Source organism: Leptonotus elevatus, chromosome 18, assembly GCF_054856555.1.
Source record: "Leptonotus elevatus isolate MCC_2025b chromosome 18, RoL_Lele_1.0, whole genome shotgun sequence".
In the NCBI taxonomy this organism is placed as follows: Eukaryota; Metazoa; Chordata; class Actinopteri; order Syngnathiformes; family Syngnathidae; genus Leptonotus; species Leptonotus elevatus.
The window spans coordinates 3,949,987-3,970,088 of record NC_141256.1 but is presented as its reverse complement, the minus strand read 5'-3'; the positions used below and the strand labels follow the sequence as shown (position 1 = coordinate 3,970,088).

Below are 20,102 nucleotides of genomic sequence, written 5' to 3'. Positions count from 1 at the left end.
CACCCAGAGTGGATGAAGACAGGAGACGCAGCGGCCCCGAAAATTTAATTAGACAAAATATCAGCAAACTCGTCAGTAATTAAGTTTAGTTCCCAAAACCATAAGGCGTTCGTTTTTAAAGCGGCATGTAAGCGGAAACACTCTGCCAGTTTGTTGGGCGGTAGGAGATGGAAATCGACCGAGCAAGATGCAGAGAATGTGGCTTGACAGGGGAGTATAAACTGTATTCATCGTTTGTGTACCATAGATAATTCTCAAGTTGGTAGGTTATTAACTTTTCTATCTGGAGGTTTGCAGTTTAGTGGTGCTGTCTGCGGCTTTTCTTTAGGTGGTAGTTGTTGGCATTGACAGCTAGCTCTGTGGGGTAGCGAGTTGATTACTACTGAGCCGAGTTGTGAACAAATCATAAGTAGTCTTTCTACAACACAATGGCGTGTTCAGAAATTAATGGAAGCGACACATATTTTGCCTCTCCGAAGATCCGCAATGTCAGTGTAGTGCATGGACTTCAGAGTGTATTTTCGAACGCACCCAATATTACAGCCAAAGTTAGCTTGCGTAGCATTGTCAAATGCATGGTAACAGAAAAACACACAATAAACACACCGTCTGGTATTAGTTAAGCCCCCAAAGTGTTACTTGGGAGGTTCATATTTAATAGAAATGTTATTCATTAATTACACCACGGTTTTGGTGCTACAGCTGCAGAAAGTCAATAACACTGAATGAATATGGGTTAGTCATTTTATAGCCTACCTATTTTATATGTAGTACAGTATAGCTTATATACATATACTTAAAATGAAAAAATATATATACTAGTCTTTTTTCTTTCTTTCTTTGATATATACAATCTTCGTCTAGTCTCGGTCTCGATACTCTCTAGTCTGGATAATGTATTGGTCTCGGTTGGTCTGGTCTTGACGACAACATTATGTTGAGGAGTTGATAATGGTAAACAAAAAGACAATTGGCCGTTTCTCAATATGACGAATGCAGAGTACAGTCTCGTGAACTTCCAAGTACGGTCTTTCTAAGAATGTATGTGAGAGCGTTCTTCCTAAGAACGCTGATGCGTTTCCGTGATATATAATGCATCTTCCGGTATTTTGCTAGCCAAGCCTTCACAAATATCCAACAGATGTATCCTTGTTTAAGGTTAATTTGTCTGTTGACCACACTCATAACTGGAAACACTACTAGGGATGGGTGCAAGTACCAATACCAGGTGTTAAACTCAAATCGGGCAATGGCAATGTAAAGTCAGTGGGACATTTTAGTGTCTGCAATTGCAGAGACTGGACGAGGCCATCAGTATCACAAGTATAAGAACGGTTAGTCATAAAACATGGATAGATGCTGGAATTAAACAACAGACAGATAGATGGACAAGAGCAGTCTGATTGCAGTTTATTCTCATGAGCTGAATTTACAAGGTCAGGTTGGGGTGATCAAAACAAGCCAGGAAGTTGCCTGACCCTCAGGCACATGCACCAAAATGACAAGCATGACTGTGCACATAAAGTCTGATTGGATTTTACAAGGACTACGCATCACACCTTTTATCCTCGCTACACTGTCAACTCTGCTGGGAACCTGACAGCACACGTGGTTGAGGGAAATCATCTCACATGTCTCATTTTACATCACGCAGAGCACACATAAGCTGAGTCATGACAAAGTATTTAGCTACTTCAAGTATTGTCTCCAATAAAAAGACTACAGTAAGCAGTTCCTGAATCCTGTACTTCTTTCAGCAGATTCTAACCAAAACCTCTTGACTTTGCCCAATTGATTGAAAAGGATACAGAATATTTGTCAATGTAAATAACAAAAATAAAATGTAAAAAAACTAGCAACAACAGCTTCGATCTTTTGTACTTAATTTAGATGTGTATACCTCACATTTCGAGAAACCCGTACAAATTCAGGAAGCCCTTTTGGAGAATCAAAGGTTTACGATTTCCTGGTTATGTTGGGCCTAAAAGTAGGTCAAATTTGTTTGACTTGAATTTCAAATATACAAGGTGGAATCATCAGAATTGTTTGTACAACGAAAGTGAGCAAAAGTGTGTTCTTAATAGTGTGTGTTTACTTAGAAACATTTCAAAAGAGATTAGCAGCTTGTGTTGGTATGCAGACAAAAAGGGGTTGGTCTGGTTTAAAGTGATGAGCTTGCGGTAAATTTCTGCTGATAGCACATGTGAAAGCTTGTCAGCCGCGAGAAATGGCAGAGATATACTGCACTTGGTAGACTCTATTTATCATCATCAGTCATTTAACTGGACACTGGATCATTTTTAAATCATCAGCGACCCTCTGGAATCAGAGTTAAAAGTTTAAAATGTTGTATACATTTTGTTCTACTTGAAGGTTTTGTCCCACTTGGTGTTGATTAATCATTAAAAAAATTATATATATTTATTTATTTATTTAATTTTGTATCTTTATGTTTGAAGCCTGAATTGGGGGGAAAGGTCAAAAAGTTCAAGGCGGCTAATCATTCCACAAGACACTGTAATAGATATAAAAAATGTAATGCAAATTGTGCAAATTAAAATATAGAATCAAAAGTGTGCAAATTACAATATAGAAAATAATATTTTAAATAAGAGCTACACAGACAATAGCTCACTTGAGTCTGTGAACACATTTACCAAATCATCTGAGTCAGCTGTTTTTCCAGTGAGTTTGCTTGCATACTTAGCATCAGCCAGGCAGACACCCGAACCTCCGATTCATCATATGAACATTTCAAATATTTTCACTGAAACAGCTGTTATAATTAAGATGGGTGATTAAGGTAGCATCCAGCTCATCAGGGCAACAGTGGAGGAGTGTCTAACAAAATCATTTGATCAGGGCATAATGGATGCTCCCACTGTGTTTTTTTCCTGTCAGATCATAATCAAAACAGCTCGTCCTGGCTTGCCTTTAATGTTCATATGAGGTTGGAGAACAGAAGATGTGCTGGTATCAAACAGGAAATCTCTTTCACACATACTGCAGACGCAGCGGACACAGTGGTTGTTTTACAGGAATGGAGCACAGCACATTAATCCACTCTGGCTAGTCCAACATGGTCGCAAGCCAGAAGGCACGCGTGCCAGCCAGGCCCACCCAGAAAGCCACATAATAGTCAATCTGCCAAATCCAAAATGCTAAGAACAGCCTCATCCCTGATCCACTATCAATGCTTTGTCATTCTTTGTGAGTTACTGGCTTAAATCTGCATTAGTGGAGTTTGCATGCTGGATTTTCTCATGTAGTCTGGCTTTCTTCCGCAGTCCAAAACTGCAACAATTTCCGTGTGGCCAGTAACTTGACAATGTTATCTTCCAATTGCCAGACAGCCTCTCTATCCCTTCGACCTGTCACCCATAAGCTCAACAGTAGCAGATTGACCTCTAATTCTGTCTGTAACTACAGTTAGAAACTAATGAGGTTACTGTGACATATGCTGTTCAGCATGCCATGAAAGGTGTACAGCTTCAGTTTTGAAGAAAAACTGTACTGTGAGTTCTTTTTAGGGCTGAAGAAATTGTCAAATTCCAATAAGCATCACAATGTCATAGAACAATAATTCATATATATATATTAGTGTTGTCAAAGTTAAAACTGGAATTAACGCAGATTAATCGCACTATTAATTTTGACCATAGATTATCCTTTAGCGTGACAGCGGATGGCTACGTTTAACCCATGGCCGTTTTTTTTTTTTTATTAAATTCTTGTAATTGTTGCCATTTTATTTTTTTAATGCCCCCTATGGACAATAATAGCAGTATTATGCTAATAGCAAGACTAACTATGCTGTATATATATATAAAATAAAAGACTAATTTAAATATTTCATATGACATAGTTAGAGGCTCAAACAAGGTCATAAGTCATAACAATATAATTTTTTTATGCATGCCCAGTTTTTACACAATGGCATTTTTCAAAACTCTTGTAATTTTGCCAAAATCAGGCATTTCCTTTGAAGTGAGATAACTTAGTCATTTATGAATATTTTTTTCACTTTCAACCGCTCAAAATGTTCACTGGCATCAGACCTATCTATACATATATAGTTTTAAAAAAATGTTTTTTTAATGCCCTCTATGGACAATAATAGCAGTATTATGCTAACAGCAAAATTAACCATGCTGTATATATATGTAAAATAAAGGTCTAATTTGAATATTTCATATGACATATTTAGAGGCTTGAATAAGTCCATAAGTCATAACAATATAATTTTTTTATGCGTGCCCAGTTTTTCACAATGGCATTTTTCTGAATAGCACAAAACTCTTGTAATTTTGCCAAAATCAGGCATTATCTTTGAAGTGAGATAACTTAGTCATTTATGAATATTTTTTCACTTTCAACAACTCAAAATGTTCACTGGCATCAGACCTATCTATACATATATAGTTTTAATTTAATTTAATTTTTTTAATGGCCCCTATGGGCAATAATAGCGGTATTATGCTAATAGCAAGACTAACTATGCTGTATATGTATATCAAATAAAAGACTAATTTGAATATTTTATATGACATATTTAGAGGCTTGAATAAGTCCATAAGTCATAACAGTATAATTTTTTCTGCATGCCCAGTTTTCACACAATGGCAGTTTTCCGAATAGCACAAAACTCTTGTAATTTTGCCAAAATCAGGCGTTTCCTTTGAAGTGAGATAACTTAGTCATTTATGAATATTTTTTTCACTTTCAACCGCTCAAAATGTTCAGTGGCATCAGACCTATCTAGACATATATAATTTTTATAATTTTTTATTTTTTTAATGCCCCCTATGGACAACAATAGCAGTATTATGCTAATAGCAAGACTAACTATGCTGTATATATATATACAATAAAATAATAATTTGAATATTTCATATGACATAGTTAGAGGCTCAAACAAGTCGATAAGTCATAACAATAGAATTTATTTATGCATGCATTTTGTATTCATTTATTAGCCTTTGGCGCCACCTAGTGGATTTTTGTGTTAACACTCTCAACACACAAATTCCTCTATTTTCATGTTTATGACTCGTCAAAGAAGCGATTGCATCAGTAATCACGGAAAATGCATTATAACACATCAGGTTTACAGCATATCAAAAACTGTGATTTATAATGGGAGTCAATGAGCCAAAATCGGGCATTATTACAACAATTTAGTGTGAATCTCTCCCTCCTGTTTGGTAATAATTATAAATCACAGCATGGCACCAATTTGAACTTCTACATTTTTAAACAATCCTGGTAAAATGGCAGGTCCCAAGTGTATTTTTTTCAAATGCTTTTTCTTTGATAAAAAACAGAAAAACAGAAAAAAGCCAGAAAATGGACAAATAACGCCCAAGGGGTAGCACAGGTTGTTTAAGCAATAAACATATTTACATGCATTAAAGTAAAGCATTTAATAAATGTTTGCGTATGACATTTAGAATATTTGTTCATGTCAAAATATGGGGTCATTTTTTTCCCATTTTAAATTATGCAAATAATTCATTGATTAAAAAAAAGCAGGATGAGCGTGTGCATCAAAAATGTTGAAGACGTCTTCATAACATTAAATGTCAAAAAAACTGGTGCTCTTCAAATTTGGCGGGGGGAAATAGTAATAAAAAAGACTTTTTTATTAAGTGATTAATCGTGATTCATCAAAATTCTAAAATATGTTTAATCTGATTAAAAAATGTAATCGTTTGACAGCTCTAAAATTATATATATATTAGGGGTGTGCCAAAAATCGATTCTCATAAGAATCGCAAATCTCATTTAGTACGATTCAGAATTGATTTTAAATGTCCCAAAATCGATTTTATTTAAATTATTTTATACTGTCTTACCTTTGTCTGTGTGTGCCTTTAATTGGAGCGCTGTTCATGTTGTACCCGATTTGGCCACTTAGGGGCAGTGTGGTTACACGGTCTAATACACTGTTAAGTTGTAGCCACATTAGAGAGTAGAAGGAAAAAGTCACAATCAAGTTATTCCAATAAAAGTTGTTTTTTTGTAGTGTGGAGCCGTTCTTTTGAGTGATAAAAGTGCCGGGAATAGCACGCTAATTAGCAATAGCGAGTCAGACTAGAGTAGATCATTACAATTCCTTGCACATCTATAGATTGAAGCAAAAATCATTGTCAATCAAATCATTTTGAAGCAAAAATCGTTCTTTATCGAAAATCTATTCTGAATCGAATCGCAGACCCAAAAGTTGGAATCAAATCGAATACCGTAAATAATAAAAAATAATAATAATAATGCATTTTTCAGTTTTCATCCAAAAGACGATTGAACCCGAAACAAAAGATAAAGTTGATTATTTTTCAAAATTGTACAGTCCTAGTCTCCAAGTGGCGACACATATCCGTTCTGGCTGTGTTTACATTCGCAGGGCGCTGACTCACAGACCCCTCCCTCATGCAGACACTCAAACTATAACCACTGACTTTTCTGAAAAGGACTGATCTGAATCCTATTTAACATACCGCTACTGTATCACTTTTGTCTTTTATTTCAATTTAATTAATGGAAGGTTGCTTAATATCATGTTGATGTGCACTGGAAAGAACAAAAAAATGGTAAATTTCCAGCAGCACCAAAAAAATAGTGAAATAAAAGAAACTTATTCTTACTTACTTCTCATAAAAATGATCCCCCCCCCCCACCCCATGTTTTTCTCCTTTTTTCACCAGTGTTTTAAAGTTGCATTTTACAGTTTATTCCCTTTAATAACAGACAAATATTTGTGAAATTAAGATTCATTTGTGAACGTATTTTAACAATAAATATATGTATTTTTAATGAGTTGGGGGTTTTTTTGGGGGGGGGGGGGTATTGTGTGTTTTCACAGCTACAGTGATTTCACGTTATTTTACATTTATAAGATCACAGTCAATTTTTTTTAATTTAAATGATATTTTAAAAATATAAGAAAAATCTGTCAAATACAATTAAACAAACTTTAGTTGTTTTTTTTTTCTTACAGTGTGTGTGTGCTTTTATCTGTCTGTCTGTCTAAGTGTCAGCACTGTATGTTTTTAGAAATGCTTCAATACGTTGCAGACATTTGAGATGTTGGTTACAAAATGAAAGTTACAGCAAATAAACATCAAATAATATATTTAAGGCCTCATTACTAAACCTTACCGAGTGGCAAAAACTGTGGCAAGACAAAAAGGAGAAGAGCAAATGAATGCAACCAGGGCATTTTTTCAGTACTTTCCTGATTACATATACAGTAGACAGATACTGTCTGGAGTCAGGTCTTCTGCATGCCTTTGTCCCTATCTCGCCATCTCGTGCCTATGTCTTGTCTATGTCTCACACAAACAGAAACCAGCCTATTAGAAAGGCAACCAGCCACTAGGTGCAAACATTAAAAAACACCTTTTTAATCTGCTGAGTCTGTGACTCACTACCAGGAAGGACAAAGAGAGACATCTGAGGGTGTGGTTGCTGGTCAGGCAGATCTTGTTTACCTCACGTGAGCAATAGTGCAGCAGTCCCGACTCCCAGCCAAACAAACATACGCTTTATACACCTCATGCCCATGAATTTTGGACTTCCACAGCAACTGAGCAGAGCAATCTGTAATTCTACCTCAGGCGCCAGCTATTAGAGCTGTCTCGAAACACACTGTGAAATCAATGAACTTCCAACAAGGACTGCTTTGTCACATACAGTGGTGCCTTGAATTAGATCAAATCATCTTTCCCCATTGAAATGAATGGAAACATCATTAATCTGTTCCGGCCTCCCAAAAAGAAGGAAAAAAAAACAGTGCTCTGTGTGTGCGTGTTTTTTATAACCTTATACCCTCAGGGAATGTAAACATATGAGCACTACAGTAAATGTACAGAAGCTAAATGTCGCTTAATGACACAAAAATGCTATGAATCGTAACCGAAATTCACTTGCACATCTCTACTCATGTCAATTTCAGCATCTGAAAATATCACAATTGCCACAATATTTTGGAATTTTAGGGGCATTAAGCCTTTTTCACACCATAACAGTGCGATCATAAGTTTAAGGTATGTAAACTTTCAAGCACAACAGGAGACTTGACACAACCATTAACATTGCACCATCAAAGAGAGTAAGCCATTTTTAACACTTTAGATTGGTAAACAATAACAACCACACGTGTGGAATGGCCAATAGTACAGATATGAATTTTAGCACCTAGGGCTAAAGCAGGGCAGGGTTTTGACTTTCTTTACTTTCTCTGCTATTCTTGTATTCATGTAGTATAGCATTTCAAGCCTTAAAATTTTTAAAGTGCTGTTTGGACTGGGTTGTGTGAGGTGAGTGAAAACAATCTGTTTTCTGTTTACATAATGAGGTGCATGCATACATGTTTGGGTGCGAGTGGCAGAATAACATTCAGCGGCAATCAGTATCTAATTAAAGAAGAGCTTAACATGCACACATGTTCAGGATAGAGACATGCACGTGCCCCCCTTCCCTCCCTATGCGTGTTTACTTGTTGAACCCCTTCCCCTAATGCACTTGTTCACACCAAGAAGCACCTGTTGTGTGTCGCCCCCTTGCAGTGTGGACGCAGCACATTTTGGCTCAGACAGGAAGGAGACTGTTTGGATTCACTCACTGTGAATTTATCACTGACAAAAGCTAATGATGATTATTTGTGTGGATGTGTCACATTGCAGCCGATAAGTGTTCATCCATCGTGCAAATGACTTGACACAAGGTTTGTGGTTTGAACAGATCCTCTTTGTTGTGCATTGATGGAGTGCACTGGAATCATCATGGGGAAGAAATCAGCAATTTCAATTGAACTGCTAAATTAGAGTTTTCCGCAAAATTGTATGTACTATATATAGTATGTTGCAATAGTAAAGTATTTTACAGTTGGTGAACGATGTGCCACTTAGTGAGGTACATTATTGTGTTGTATGTGTAAATTAGCGATGAGCGAGTACAGCACTATCTGTATCTGTATTCAGAGTGGGTGTGGCATAAACAGGGGTGGGCGTGGCTTAACAGAAATGGGTGGGGCTTATAGCAATACATTACTGTATTTTTTAATAATAATAATAATGCATCGGTACAAAATTGAAAAAACTAACACATTTTGTTTGAAATTGATATGGATTGATTAAAAGTTTCTATATTTTTTGTTTATTTAAAAACAAAAACAGAACAGCCTAATAAAGATTCAAATCAAGGCTTTTGATCACAAAAGAAGATCTATTTTTCAAAAAAGTTTTTATAAACGATGTGTATGAATAAATATTTACAGAGCAGTCTAAGAATTGAGATTCTTTTTTTTTTATCACAATAGTAAGGGAACTATTGTAAATTTCTCATCAGTTGGCTTGTATACAGTTTTTGGGTTACTGTCTTTGTCGGTTCATTGTTTGTGTTTGACGTACTGTCACTGAGTCACGGCTTCCAGGACTCTTGCTGTCTTGCTTCATTTTGGAGTAAGTCCCTTTGTTACATACTTTGAATCTGGATTTTGGCCTTGTTTTCCTTTTTTTATTTAACTAATTAAATATTTTTGAGAGCACACCTGACTTGCCTCGCTGCTTCCCTGCATTTAGCTCTCATGCATATCAACCCTAATATGGTGAGACTCCCTTAGGAATGAATATTAAAGGCTGTAGACCCAACAAATGTTGTTATAGAAAAAAAGAAAATGACAATACAGTGGTGACAAGTGCTGAGTAAGACCGCATATTAAGGTCACGTATAAAAAAAAAAAATTCAGAAGGTGGCGGCAATATTCCAAGTAAAAAACTCGGAAATTTGCCACTTTATAAAGTGGCAAATTTTCGAGAGAAAAAAGTTGGCAAACTTGTAAATTTGCGACTTTAAATTTGCCACTTTATAAACTCACAAATTTACGAGAAAAAAACTCGTAAATTTGCAAGTTTATAAAGTGGCAAGTTTGCAAGAAACTCAGATTAGGGGTGTTAGAAAAAATCGATTTGGCAATATATCGCAATTCTCGAATCGATTCAATACGCGTATTGAATCGATTTTTAAACATAAATTTTTTATGGAAATATTCAACAAATCATCTTACTTAGGGTTAGGATTAACACATTAAGCATGGAAGAATTTTATATTAATGGAACATTAAGCCTTAATGTTTTATTTCAGTGCTGTTCAAACATGAAACAGACTGCAACCTGTTTGTTAAATACAGTGGCTCAGTTATAAGCCTGAATTTGCTGATAAATAAATAATTTTCATACAAATCTTAAGTGTACATGTACAAGTTTACTGATGTGTATTTTCTAAATTTGAGTAAAAAAATTTTTTCGCAATAATCAATTTATATTCGTATCGGGATTAATCTGTATCGAATCGAATCGTGACCTTTGAATCGTGATACAAATCGAATCGCCAGGTACTAGGCAATACATATATATTATATACAGTATTTATATTTTTTTTCAGAAGGGGGTAATATTCAGAGAAAAAACTCGCAAATTTGCCACTTTACAAAAAACCTACGAGAAATACACGTAGCGTACTACTCGGATTTTTGTGCCAATACTTTTCGGTGTATTTACAACAACCAACTACATTGCCTAGCTTAATGCTTGCTAATATAATTGAAATTGTCATTGAAATGCAAGTGATTAGCATCGATAGTCACTGTTTAACTTTTTTTTTTTTTTTTACAAATACAATTTTACTTATAACTTTACTTACTAACTTATTGCGTCCCGGTCGCCAAGGCGAACACACCAGAAGGATCAGCACACTCAATTGGATTGCATCATTAAATATTGATGCGCAAGCGGTTCGGAAAATGGATGAATGTCTCTGTTTTATAAAGTGCTGTATTAATGATTACCATTTTCTTTATTAAAAAACAAAAACTTGAAGATTGTTATTGGGTCGGCTGGAATGTATTAACGGGAATTCCATTCTTTCCCACCAACAGTGGTGCAAAAAAAGTTTGGGTTCTAAAGAGACTTTTGGTTGTACAGAAAGTACAACTCAATCGAGTAGTTTGGTCAACATAATTGCAATGTGACAAACAAGCACACCACTGTTACCACTTTTGTATTGCTTCGCCCACAGAGGAATAACTGGATACTGATGAGATGTTAATATATGGGAGAATAAATGGTCATTGTGATTGAAAATTGTGAACATGTAGGAACGCTGCCCCTGAAGCTCAGTCCTCAACAAACTGGAAAGGATGTGGGAAGACGAAAAAATAGACACTGTCCCTTTAACTTAAGAATCTGTTGAAGGAGTCCTTAGGATGAGGAACAAGACCGAGTATGAATCAAATGAATGCACTCACCACTGCAGAAACACACATGGCGGACATCGTGTACATGTACACAACTCAGATGAGGGTCAAACAAACGTCCTTGTCCAAGATGACAAGACAAACACTTCTCATCTCTGGGTGTCTCTGCTCTTCATCCTCCTCATCGGTGCACTACGGAGGAGACAAGCCAAGCCGCTCAGCTGCAGTGTTTTTTAGTCTGGGTCCCCAGATGGAGCGGTTTAAGACGGTAAGGGATGAAGGCTGGTCTCACAAAGAACGATGTGCTAATTCCCATCGCGGTGATGGATGAGGGCCACATGGGGACCGCCGCCTCGCCCCGTGCACGCTTGTTGAGTGAGCAGTGCGGCGCTGTCCTCTCGCTGCGGAGCACAGCCGACACTCTCACACGGTGACGTAGACGCTGGGGCGTGGTTAGGGACAGAGCGAGCACGTGTGCTCAACTCGATGCGCTTTGTGGGAAGATAAGAGTTCAGTTTAGGGAATACTTCACAACACGTATTCACACTAATTATGCTGATAGTAATAGCAGCTATTTTTTTGCTAATTTTTCTATATATAACAGAACGGTATTCATTTTCATTATTGTAAGTACGCTCTAAAACTTACAAAATAACCCAATTATGGGTCAAACACCGGTCACTTGGGTTAATTGGATTCAACTCATTTAACCCTTGTGCGGTCTTAACATTCAGTTTACTCCCCTTGTCCTACGGGTAATTGTTGACCCGCCCTACCAAAGCACCAAAATAAAGCAGCATTTAAAAAAAAATCTAAAATCTATTTTACATGATGAAACAATCTGTTATTTATCAATTCAACTCCATTTATAATTTATAAAAAAAAAAAAAAACCATTTTTATCATGTATTATTTGTTACACAATACAAAAAGATCATTAATGCACTTTATTTATTTTTTACCACAAACCATCATAAAACTTTTCTTTTACACAGAAAAAGTTTATTATTGCTGTTATATAAATATGAAGTCATTATTTCTGAATTAATTATTGAAATGGGGGGCGGGGGGCAATCAACAGTGTTGAACTTCTTTGTCAACAGTTAATTTCAAATAAACTACATGCATAGAAACCAATTGCTCGTAATCTCATATGAAACCATCTTTCAACACCATTGCATGAGAAGACTTTAAGAAGTAATGCAACACTATTGGGATTTTAGTGATGTATTTGTGTTGCTGTTTTTGTGTTTACTATGTCTCCTAGGTGAGCAGAGACGCCTGCACAAATCTAAGGACTATGAACATCAACTGGATTTTAAGTGCAGGAAAAGGGGAACAAAGACAAAAATGTGCCACTTTCGTTGCTTGCTTTTAGTGAGTCACTTTTGTCTCTGCTTTGTATAGATGCTTCTATTGTTTTTGTCTCTTAGTGACTTGTGTCTTTAAAATTTTGTTCCAGGCTTTCCTTTGTTAGGTCTTCTTTTTACTGTGGCTCTGTTGATCTTTTAGTTTGGTTTTGTACAGGTTAACCTTTTATTCGAGTTGAATTGTTTTATGCTTCTCATGTTATTAAGCTCCCTTTGTCTATTAGCCTATTTTTGAGCCATTTTGTCTGCTTTGGGTCCAAGATTCTACCTCAACACACAGAAGTAATGTAGTAAAAATCAAAGGTTTATCTAAAGTTGGGAAGCTTGATCTTCCAAAAAGTTTTTACTTCCTGGTAGGCTGCTTTGTCAGCACTTCCAAATATGGGCATATCTGGCAACTGGGGTGTCGTCATCGTTTGTGTTGCAGCACGACTCTTTCCCACTGAGAGTGTGCAGTGTGAAAAGGACTATAAAGCGGAACCTCGGTTTACGAACGTAATTCATATTTTTGTGAATGCTTAGTTAAAAAAAATTAAGTACAATAAAGAAATAACTGGAAACATGTTGACTACCAAATGTCTTCTTTTAGCCTTTTCACATATTATTATCTTGCTAACTCATAATAGGGATACTTGACCCATTTAGCCATTTTAAACGGTAAGAATGTAATATTTTGTCTATGATTAATTTTATAACTTCATTATTTTGTACATACTAGCTCCCTTCAACAACTTGCAACCTGATGGCCAAGGATGACAAGCCGATCCATCTGCCATGCTGTCGTTGATCCTGCTCCACCTCCTGTCTCTTCATCTGTCATGGCCACCATCCACGTCAGCCACTTTTCACCCTCAGCTGTGGCGCTATGTTCCCCAACCCAACTGTGCTTCTGAGCTTAGTACTTCACAGGTGGGCTTCGGACTTCTTCAGTACTGGATGTTTTTTTTCTTCATTTGTTTCTTTGTTTATGCGTACCAACTGTACGTTAAGTGTCTTTCACGGCATGCAAGCACCACAAAGGCTAACTACATTCGCAAAGTTGTCCTTTGGGCATCCGTAGCAGAAAGATGGCGGCAAAACATGGCAGCTTATAGTAATGTGAGACTATCCATCCATCCATTTTTTTTTTAAACTACAGCCATGTAATATAATGAGTAATTACTAGACCTATGATTATTTACCAAAAAATATATATGTTTATGCATTCGTTTTTTTAAATTAATGAATTATTAGTTCACCACTAGATGGTGCTAGGTATCACTGAATGTTCCTATTAAAAAGTGAAGTCAAAATAAACAACTGATATTACGTGGTTGCATAAGCATGATCTCTAATAACTCAGATGTGTTCTGAATTATCCAACAAAGCAAAATAAAATGATGAAAAAGCCTACTAGAACTGCTTGACTTTATTTGGGGTTCATCAGAGGCACTTTAAATGGTAACAGATGTATATTGCCTTCCATTTAATATGAGTTTGAATGTGACCGGTTAATTCTAGACACAACTATATGATATCTCAATATTAATTTTGTTATTTTTTAAATTTATTTAATTCCCTTGATATAAACAATTTCATTATTTTTTTTAAATAGTCGTTTTGGGTGTAATTTCTTGGTCAAATTTTTTTGGTCACAAAAACCTGGCGCTTGAACAGTTGTGCCTTTCTATACCCACTGGACACAACCTATCCCAAAAATGGCTAATGAGCAGTTATACATCCAAATTATTAAATTAAGGAATTATTGCATCTAAGTAGTGAAATATTTGCAGTGTAGCAATTCCCTAACCTCCACTTGTCTGATATGTGTCAGTGGATCAAACATGGCGGTTTGAGCCAGCCACTCAGTCATCTGTTCTGTGCAGTCTGCCGTCCAGTTACCATCCTGCTGCCCAGATATCTAGACATGACGTGTGCAGTGTTTTGGCCCATTGGGCAGCAGTCAGCATACACACAAGCTGGTGTGCTTATAACCTCAGGCATTGCTGCAAATAGCAGCAGCTGATGTGAGAGTCCAGTACCATCTGCCCTGCACGTGGAACGAAAGAGAGTGGACACGAAGCATAAGATAGTGAGGGCGGGTGGCGACGAAGGGATGACGTGTAATTCTTTGCCTCTGCTCGTGAGCGAAAATCCATGAGAAGTAGGTCAGTTTCAGCACAAGTAGGGGATTAAAGCTGCTAGAAATCAGCAAGGCATATGATGACAAGAGAAATAAAAAGTGCTATGACTGTGCGTGACATCTGAGGATACACACTTCTGCTTACTCATCCTGCAGAGCAGAGTTGACATTCAGCTGGACAAACTACTCGAATAGCTGCAGGTTCCCGCATATTCTCAGACTGCTATTACTGCCTTATGTAGGTTGTCGCTAAGATATGCCAAATAGAGTACAAGGTAGTATGCTTACATACATGAGTTTTGGTATAAGTTTGTTGCTGTGCATATACGGCAATCTTTCCCATGGGTTTTGTTTGGATCTTAGGATCTTGTATAATTACACTCAATGTAAGGTGCGAGTAGGTCCTTAAACCGAAGCTAACTGAATGCTAATCAGGAGTGTCAAGATGACAGCCTGTGGGACATTTAGCCAGCTGGCCAGTTTTAGCAGCATATACTAAAAAGGGAGATGGTGAATTGTGTGCTTTGAAAAAGTAGAGGTTGCAAAAGTAACAAACTTCATGGGCACCCCTCTGGCATAGAGTAGACTACTGCTACTAATAAATTGTTTGTACGTAGACATTTTCTAGTTATGCAAAGATGCTGAGAAACTATTTACAACTAAAAAAGGAAAGTTTCCCCGGTAACATTGATTTCGGAATGTTTCAGAAGCATTTTATTTATTTTTTGCTCCACTTGCTGCTCTGTTCCTCACTCATGGAAAATGTCTTCGTTCAAGGCAAAACACTACCGCTTTTGTCCGTATGGTGCCGCCATAATCAACGAAAACTGAAAAGTCCCTTATGTTGCTAACTGAAGGTTTCTTTCATCTTTGATGAATACATCAGGCAACCAAAGTGGAAAGCGTATAATTCAAAGAAGTAACGTATAGGATGAAATGGTGGAATCATTGTATTCAAATTCTAATTATTTACCCTTATTTGGTTGGGCTTTCCACAATGTGCATCGTCTGTTGGTGAGTTGATGCAGTTCCAGATTCTAACCACAAGGGGAAAACAAGTTATCTTTATTGGATGGTGTCAACTGCATGTTGAAAAAAGAGTGAATGATGCATCATATGTTTGTGTACGCAAAGGTCTGCTACATCACTGATATACTGTGCTACCTCTAAAGAGTGGCATTAGGTGCTTTAGCGTTGTCATATTGCACTGTGTTGGAATTAGACTATAGTTTATTATGGACATGATATTTAATAATGTAATTTGGTTGCATCGTTTTTGTCTACCACCAATTATATGCTAAAAAGTTTTTTTTTGTTTACTTGGTTGGAGCTGCACTAGGCTTACCACCATATAAGTAGGTATCATGTTGGCATTACTTAAATAAAAAATAATAAAAAAATAAAGTTAAGACATTTGAGATACAAAAAGGACTCCACCAGTGACCAGAATACAAGTTTAATACAAGCTTTATTGAAAACAACATATTCAGGAACCAGAGAGAAACTGGCTTTTTGTTATTTTCTTAATATAATTGATGCTCTTCTTCTCAAGAATGCATTCAATAAACACATTCTATTCAACTAGCACCAAAATCACAAATTGCTGTAAGTCTGTAGCAGCTTAGCATTTGTTACAGCAGGTTTCATTTCACAGACAAATTATTTGAAACCCGCTTACTCAGTGAGTTTCATGACTGGTGAGGCACTGATTCCTCTGGAGTCGAATATAAACATTTAGCGCCAAAATAGTAAATGGAGTGCACTTATAGCGCTTTAATCAGCAATTTGATAGCAAGAAAAACAACAACAACAACAACAAATATTTAACATAGTGTCAAGTTCATTGCTGATGTATATTTCTCTGATCTGTCCTACCATTATGTTTAATATAATGTTATGAAAGCCGAAATTATAAAATACACAGTTGTCTGGTAACATAACTGCATGTCTGATGTTTCTAACAAACCAATCAATGTCAAAATCTGTTGTAATTTGATGAGATGTGATTATTTTTTGGGATCCACGTTACCTCAACACATGTGAATGGAAGAGCTCACCGGGAAGATGGCGGCAAGGTCTGCACGTCATCAACCAACTAGGGCTACGCATTGCACCAAAGAAGCTCAGCACTGCCATCTGCCGGCAAAGGCTCGGTACTTTCTTGGCTCCACCATCCACTAAGCACCATGCGCATGCACTGGGAGGCTTCACTTTCATAGAGCATAAAAAAAAATTAGTCACTTGTTGCTCCTCCCCACGGAAGTCTTTAGTAAAAGGCGAAATATTTATTCGATTTGACACAGACTCAATTTTTGGATGCTCTATGAAAATAGAACTTTCCATTCTCTCCAATAAAAAAAGAAAAATAATTGACATGGACTGCTTCTGACACAAATTCACAAATTGTTTATTATTATTCTCACCTTAAACTCTTTACGTGGCCCTATCAGAATCAGCACTCGCCCTGTATATCGCTGGCTTTGGGCCATTACATCACATGTCCAAATTTGGTCAATTTAATATAGATTTTGCATGTCCTTGGAATGTGGGGGGAAACCAGAGTACCCGGAGAAAACCCACGCAAGCACTCGATCTCACGACCTCTGCACTGGGAGGCGGATGTGCTAACCAGTCAGCCACCGTGCCGCCAGTAAAATAAAATAACAACTTAAATAAATTAAGGAAAAAAAAGAATAATAATTTAAAAAAATAAGATATCTATGAAAAGTATGCCCATTAGACCATGGTTAATGTCGAACCCTGCACCCGTACCCATGACCTGGATTATATAAACTCAAATGCTGTACATACTGAGCTAAGCAGAAACTGTTTAGCAACTTGCTCCGGAATAGACCTCTGGTAAATCAAGACCTCCATTGCTAGTGCCACTCCAACTACATCATCGACTCTCAAGGCAGATAGACAATTTAAACAAATACTTGCGTGCAGGTGTGTAGTTCTATACTTTGATTGTAACACTTTTTTATGGATAAATGAGTGAACACTCTCAGACATGTTTAACACAACTGATGAATGATAATTTTCTGATAATTGTTTTTGGCAACCATGAGCTGATTGTTTTAGATAAGTGTGAGCAAAAGTAGGTCCTCTGAGTGAAAATAGTTGTCTTCCAGGTGACTTCCTGTCACCGCTCAGTCTTAAATTAAGACTATACTTTCAGGGGTCATTTCTATAGTTCTTGGCTTGAGAAATGTGTTTCTAAAGTGTTTGGTCTTGCTAACTACAATGATGAGAGAAGATATTCCTTTCAGAGCATGAAGCTGGCATAAAAGCATTATTTATGTTTTTTGTCATTGATGAGTGCTCCCAGAGCATTGATGGAAGGGATATGTTCAGAGTAGTTGTTGCAGAGTTGCATTGTTAATACAAGAGTTGGTATTATATTGTGTTAACTTTACAATAAAAGCAGGGATGACACTGACTTGTGCTAAAGTGAAGTTATGTCCGCCTCAGAAATCTGTGTAGCACGCTTCTCCATTGTATTATTTGATATTTTAAAAATATACTTATATTTGTCTCATCTTCCTTACGTATTGTAAAAAAAACCCCACTTGTATAGGTGTTCCTTATACTGGAAATAAATCATTTGAAGTATAGATTTCTGGAAACAACAATTTGTACTACAAAAAGTGAATTGTCAATTTAGCAACATTACATTCATATTCAAATGGAGTGATATAAAAACTGCACTGAAAAATGAGGAGGGTTTTTTTTTCCTCCAGTTTTTCATGTAGCCTACAGTAGTTTGATGTTATTTCATGAGTCATGTGTCGTGGATACAGTATCGCACAGATTAGTTGTACACCTAACAACTATGGAGTATGGAACAATTTAGGAGCTCCTTGGAATTAATCTAAAACGCTTTAATATTCACAGCAACAACAAAAAAGCGTTGCTGCATTAATGTCAGCATTCGTATTCAGATATGTGTTTTTCACCAAATTCAGAAAGTCAACCTTTCTGAAAAGTCAGTTGCAGGGCTGTCTTTTGAAAGATTAGTTTTCATACGTGTTCCTTATAAATACATAATTTGAAGTATGGATATCTGGAAACAATTTTTCAGAGTTTGTTCACTGGTCTCTCCAGTATGTTCATCTTGGTCCGTATCTTGACTTGTCGCACCATTCCACTTGAGTCCGGTAGAGTCTCAACCACTTTCCCCGGGAGCCAGGAGTTGCGAGAAGAGGTGTTATCCACGAGGAGCACGACACCTCCGACTGAGAAGTTTTGTCTTCTTGTTGACCACTTCTGGTGCTCTTGAAGAAGTGGGAGGTACTCGCGAGTCCATCTAGTCCAGAATAAGTCCAAGTATTGTACTTGTCTCTATCTTTTTCTTGTGTACACGTCATCCTTGCTGAATATACCAGGAGGCATGTTAGGTTGCGATTTCTACAGCAATAGTTGGTTCGGTCTTCTATTTATGATACTCTCCACTTCACGCATTATTGTCTGTATACAGTCATCATTCCTTGCTTGCTCTTTCATGATGGAACCGAGGATTCTTCTGACTGCTTGAATCTGCCTCTCCCAAACTCCGCCTTGATGGGAGGCTGCTGTGCTGTTGAATATCCACTTGATTTCTTTTGTTTGAAAAAAAACCAAGTAAAATATATCCATAAAAATTACGCCCATTAGTCCAAGGTTAATGTCGAACCCTGCACCCGGACAGGGTAACGTACCCATGACCTGGATAAAGCCTGAATTCTGTACATACTGAGCTAAGCAGAAACTTTTCAGCAACTATCTCCGGAATAGACCTCTGGTAAATCAAGACCTCAATTGCTAGTGCCACTTCGACTACATCATCATCGACTCTCAACGCAGATAGACACTTTAAACAAATACTTGCGGGCAGGTGTGTAGTTCTATACTGTGATTGTAACACTTTTTGGCGCAAACGATTGTGGATAAACGAGTGAACACTCTCAGACATGTTTAACAAAAGTGATGAATGATAATTTTTTTGCCATCCATGAGCTGATTGCTTTAGATAAGTGTGAGCAAAAGTAGATCCTCTGAGTGAAAATGGTTTTCTTCCAGGTGAAATCCTGTCACCACACATTGCTGAGTTAAGACTATACTTTCAGGGATCATTTCTGTCGTTCTTGACTTGAGAAATGTGTTTCTAAAGTGTTTGGTCTCGCTAACTACGATGATGAGAGAAGATATTCTTTCCTGAGCGTGAAGCTGGCAATGAAGAATGATTTTTATCATAGATTCTTTGCCATTGATGAACGTTCATTGCTTTGTGATGGAGCATTGATAGAAGGAATATGCTCTGAGTAGTTACTGTTAAATGTTAATTTGAAGTGTATTTAATTTAAATGTATTTGAAG

The 20,102-nt window shown here is 36.9% G+C and overlaps 2 protein-coding genes, 1 non-coding gene and 2 pseudogenes across 3 annotated transcripts in view; 3 read left to right on the top strand and 2 right to left on the bottom strand.

The window, feature by feature from the left end:
• tnfrsf21 (tumor necrosis factor receptor superfamily, member 21) overlaps window positions 1-11,697 on the bottom strand; it is a 35,855-nt gene extending 24,158 nt beyond the window's left edge. Inside the window, exon 1 of the mRNA XM_086061668.1 lies at window positions 11,306-11,697. Within this exon, the coding sequence (XP_085917794.1) occupies window positions 11,306-11,341 (36 nt within the window). The 5' untranslated portion in view covers window positions 11,342-11,697. The remainder of the gene's footprint in view (window positions 1-11,305) is intronic.
• LOC147158306 (uncharacterized) lies at window positions 11,257-14,015 on the top strand. Its single transcript, XM_086061669.1, has 3 exons — window positions 11,257-11,522; window positions 12,521-12,630; window positions 13,342-14,015. The coding sequence occupies exons 1-3, from the start codon at window positions 11,283-11,285 to the stop codon at window positions 13,364-13,366; spliced, it is 375 nt and encodes a 124-aa protein (XP_085917795.1). The 5' UTR covers window positions 11,257-11,282; the 3' UTR covers window positions 13,367-14,015.
• Window positions 14,016-16,950: 2,935 nt separating this feature from the next.
• LOC147158305 (U5 spliceosomal RNA) lies at window positions 16,951-17,057 on the bottom strand (annotated as a pseudogene).
• Window positions 17,058-17,910: 853 nt separating this feature from the next.
• Window positions 17,911-18,108, top strand: LOC147158304 (small nucleolar RNA U3; annotated as a pseudogene).
• Window positions 18,109-19,837: 1,729 nt separating this feature from the next.
• LOC147158303 (small nucleolar RNA U3) lies at window positions 19,838-20,053 on the top strand. The gene has a single exon (XR_015091021.1). It is a non-coding gene; the product is annotated as a small nucleolar RNA U3 (small nucleolar RNA).
• Window positions 20,054-20,102: the final 49 nt, after the last annotated feature.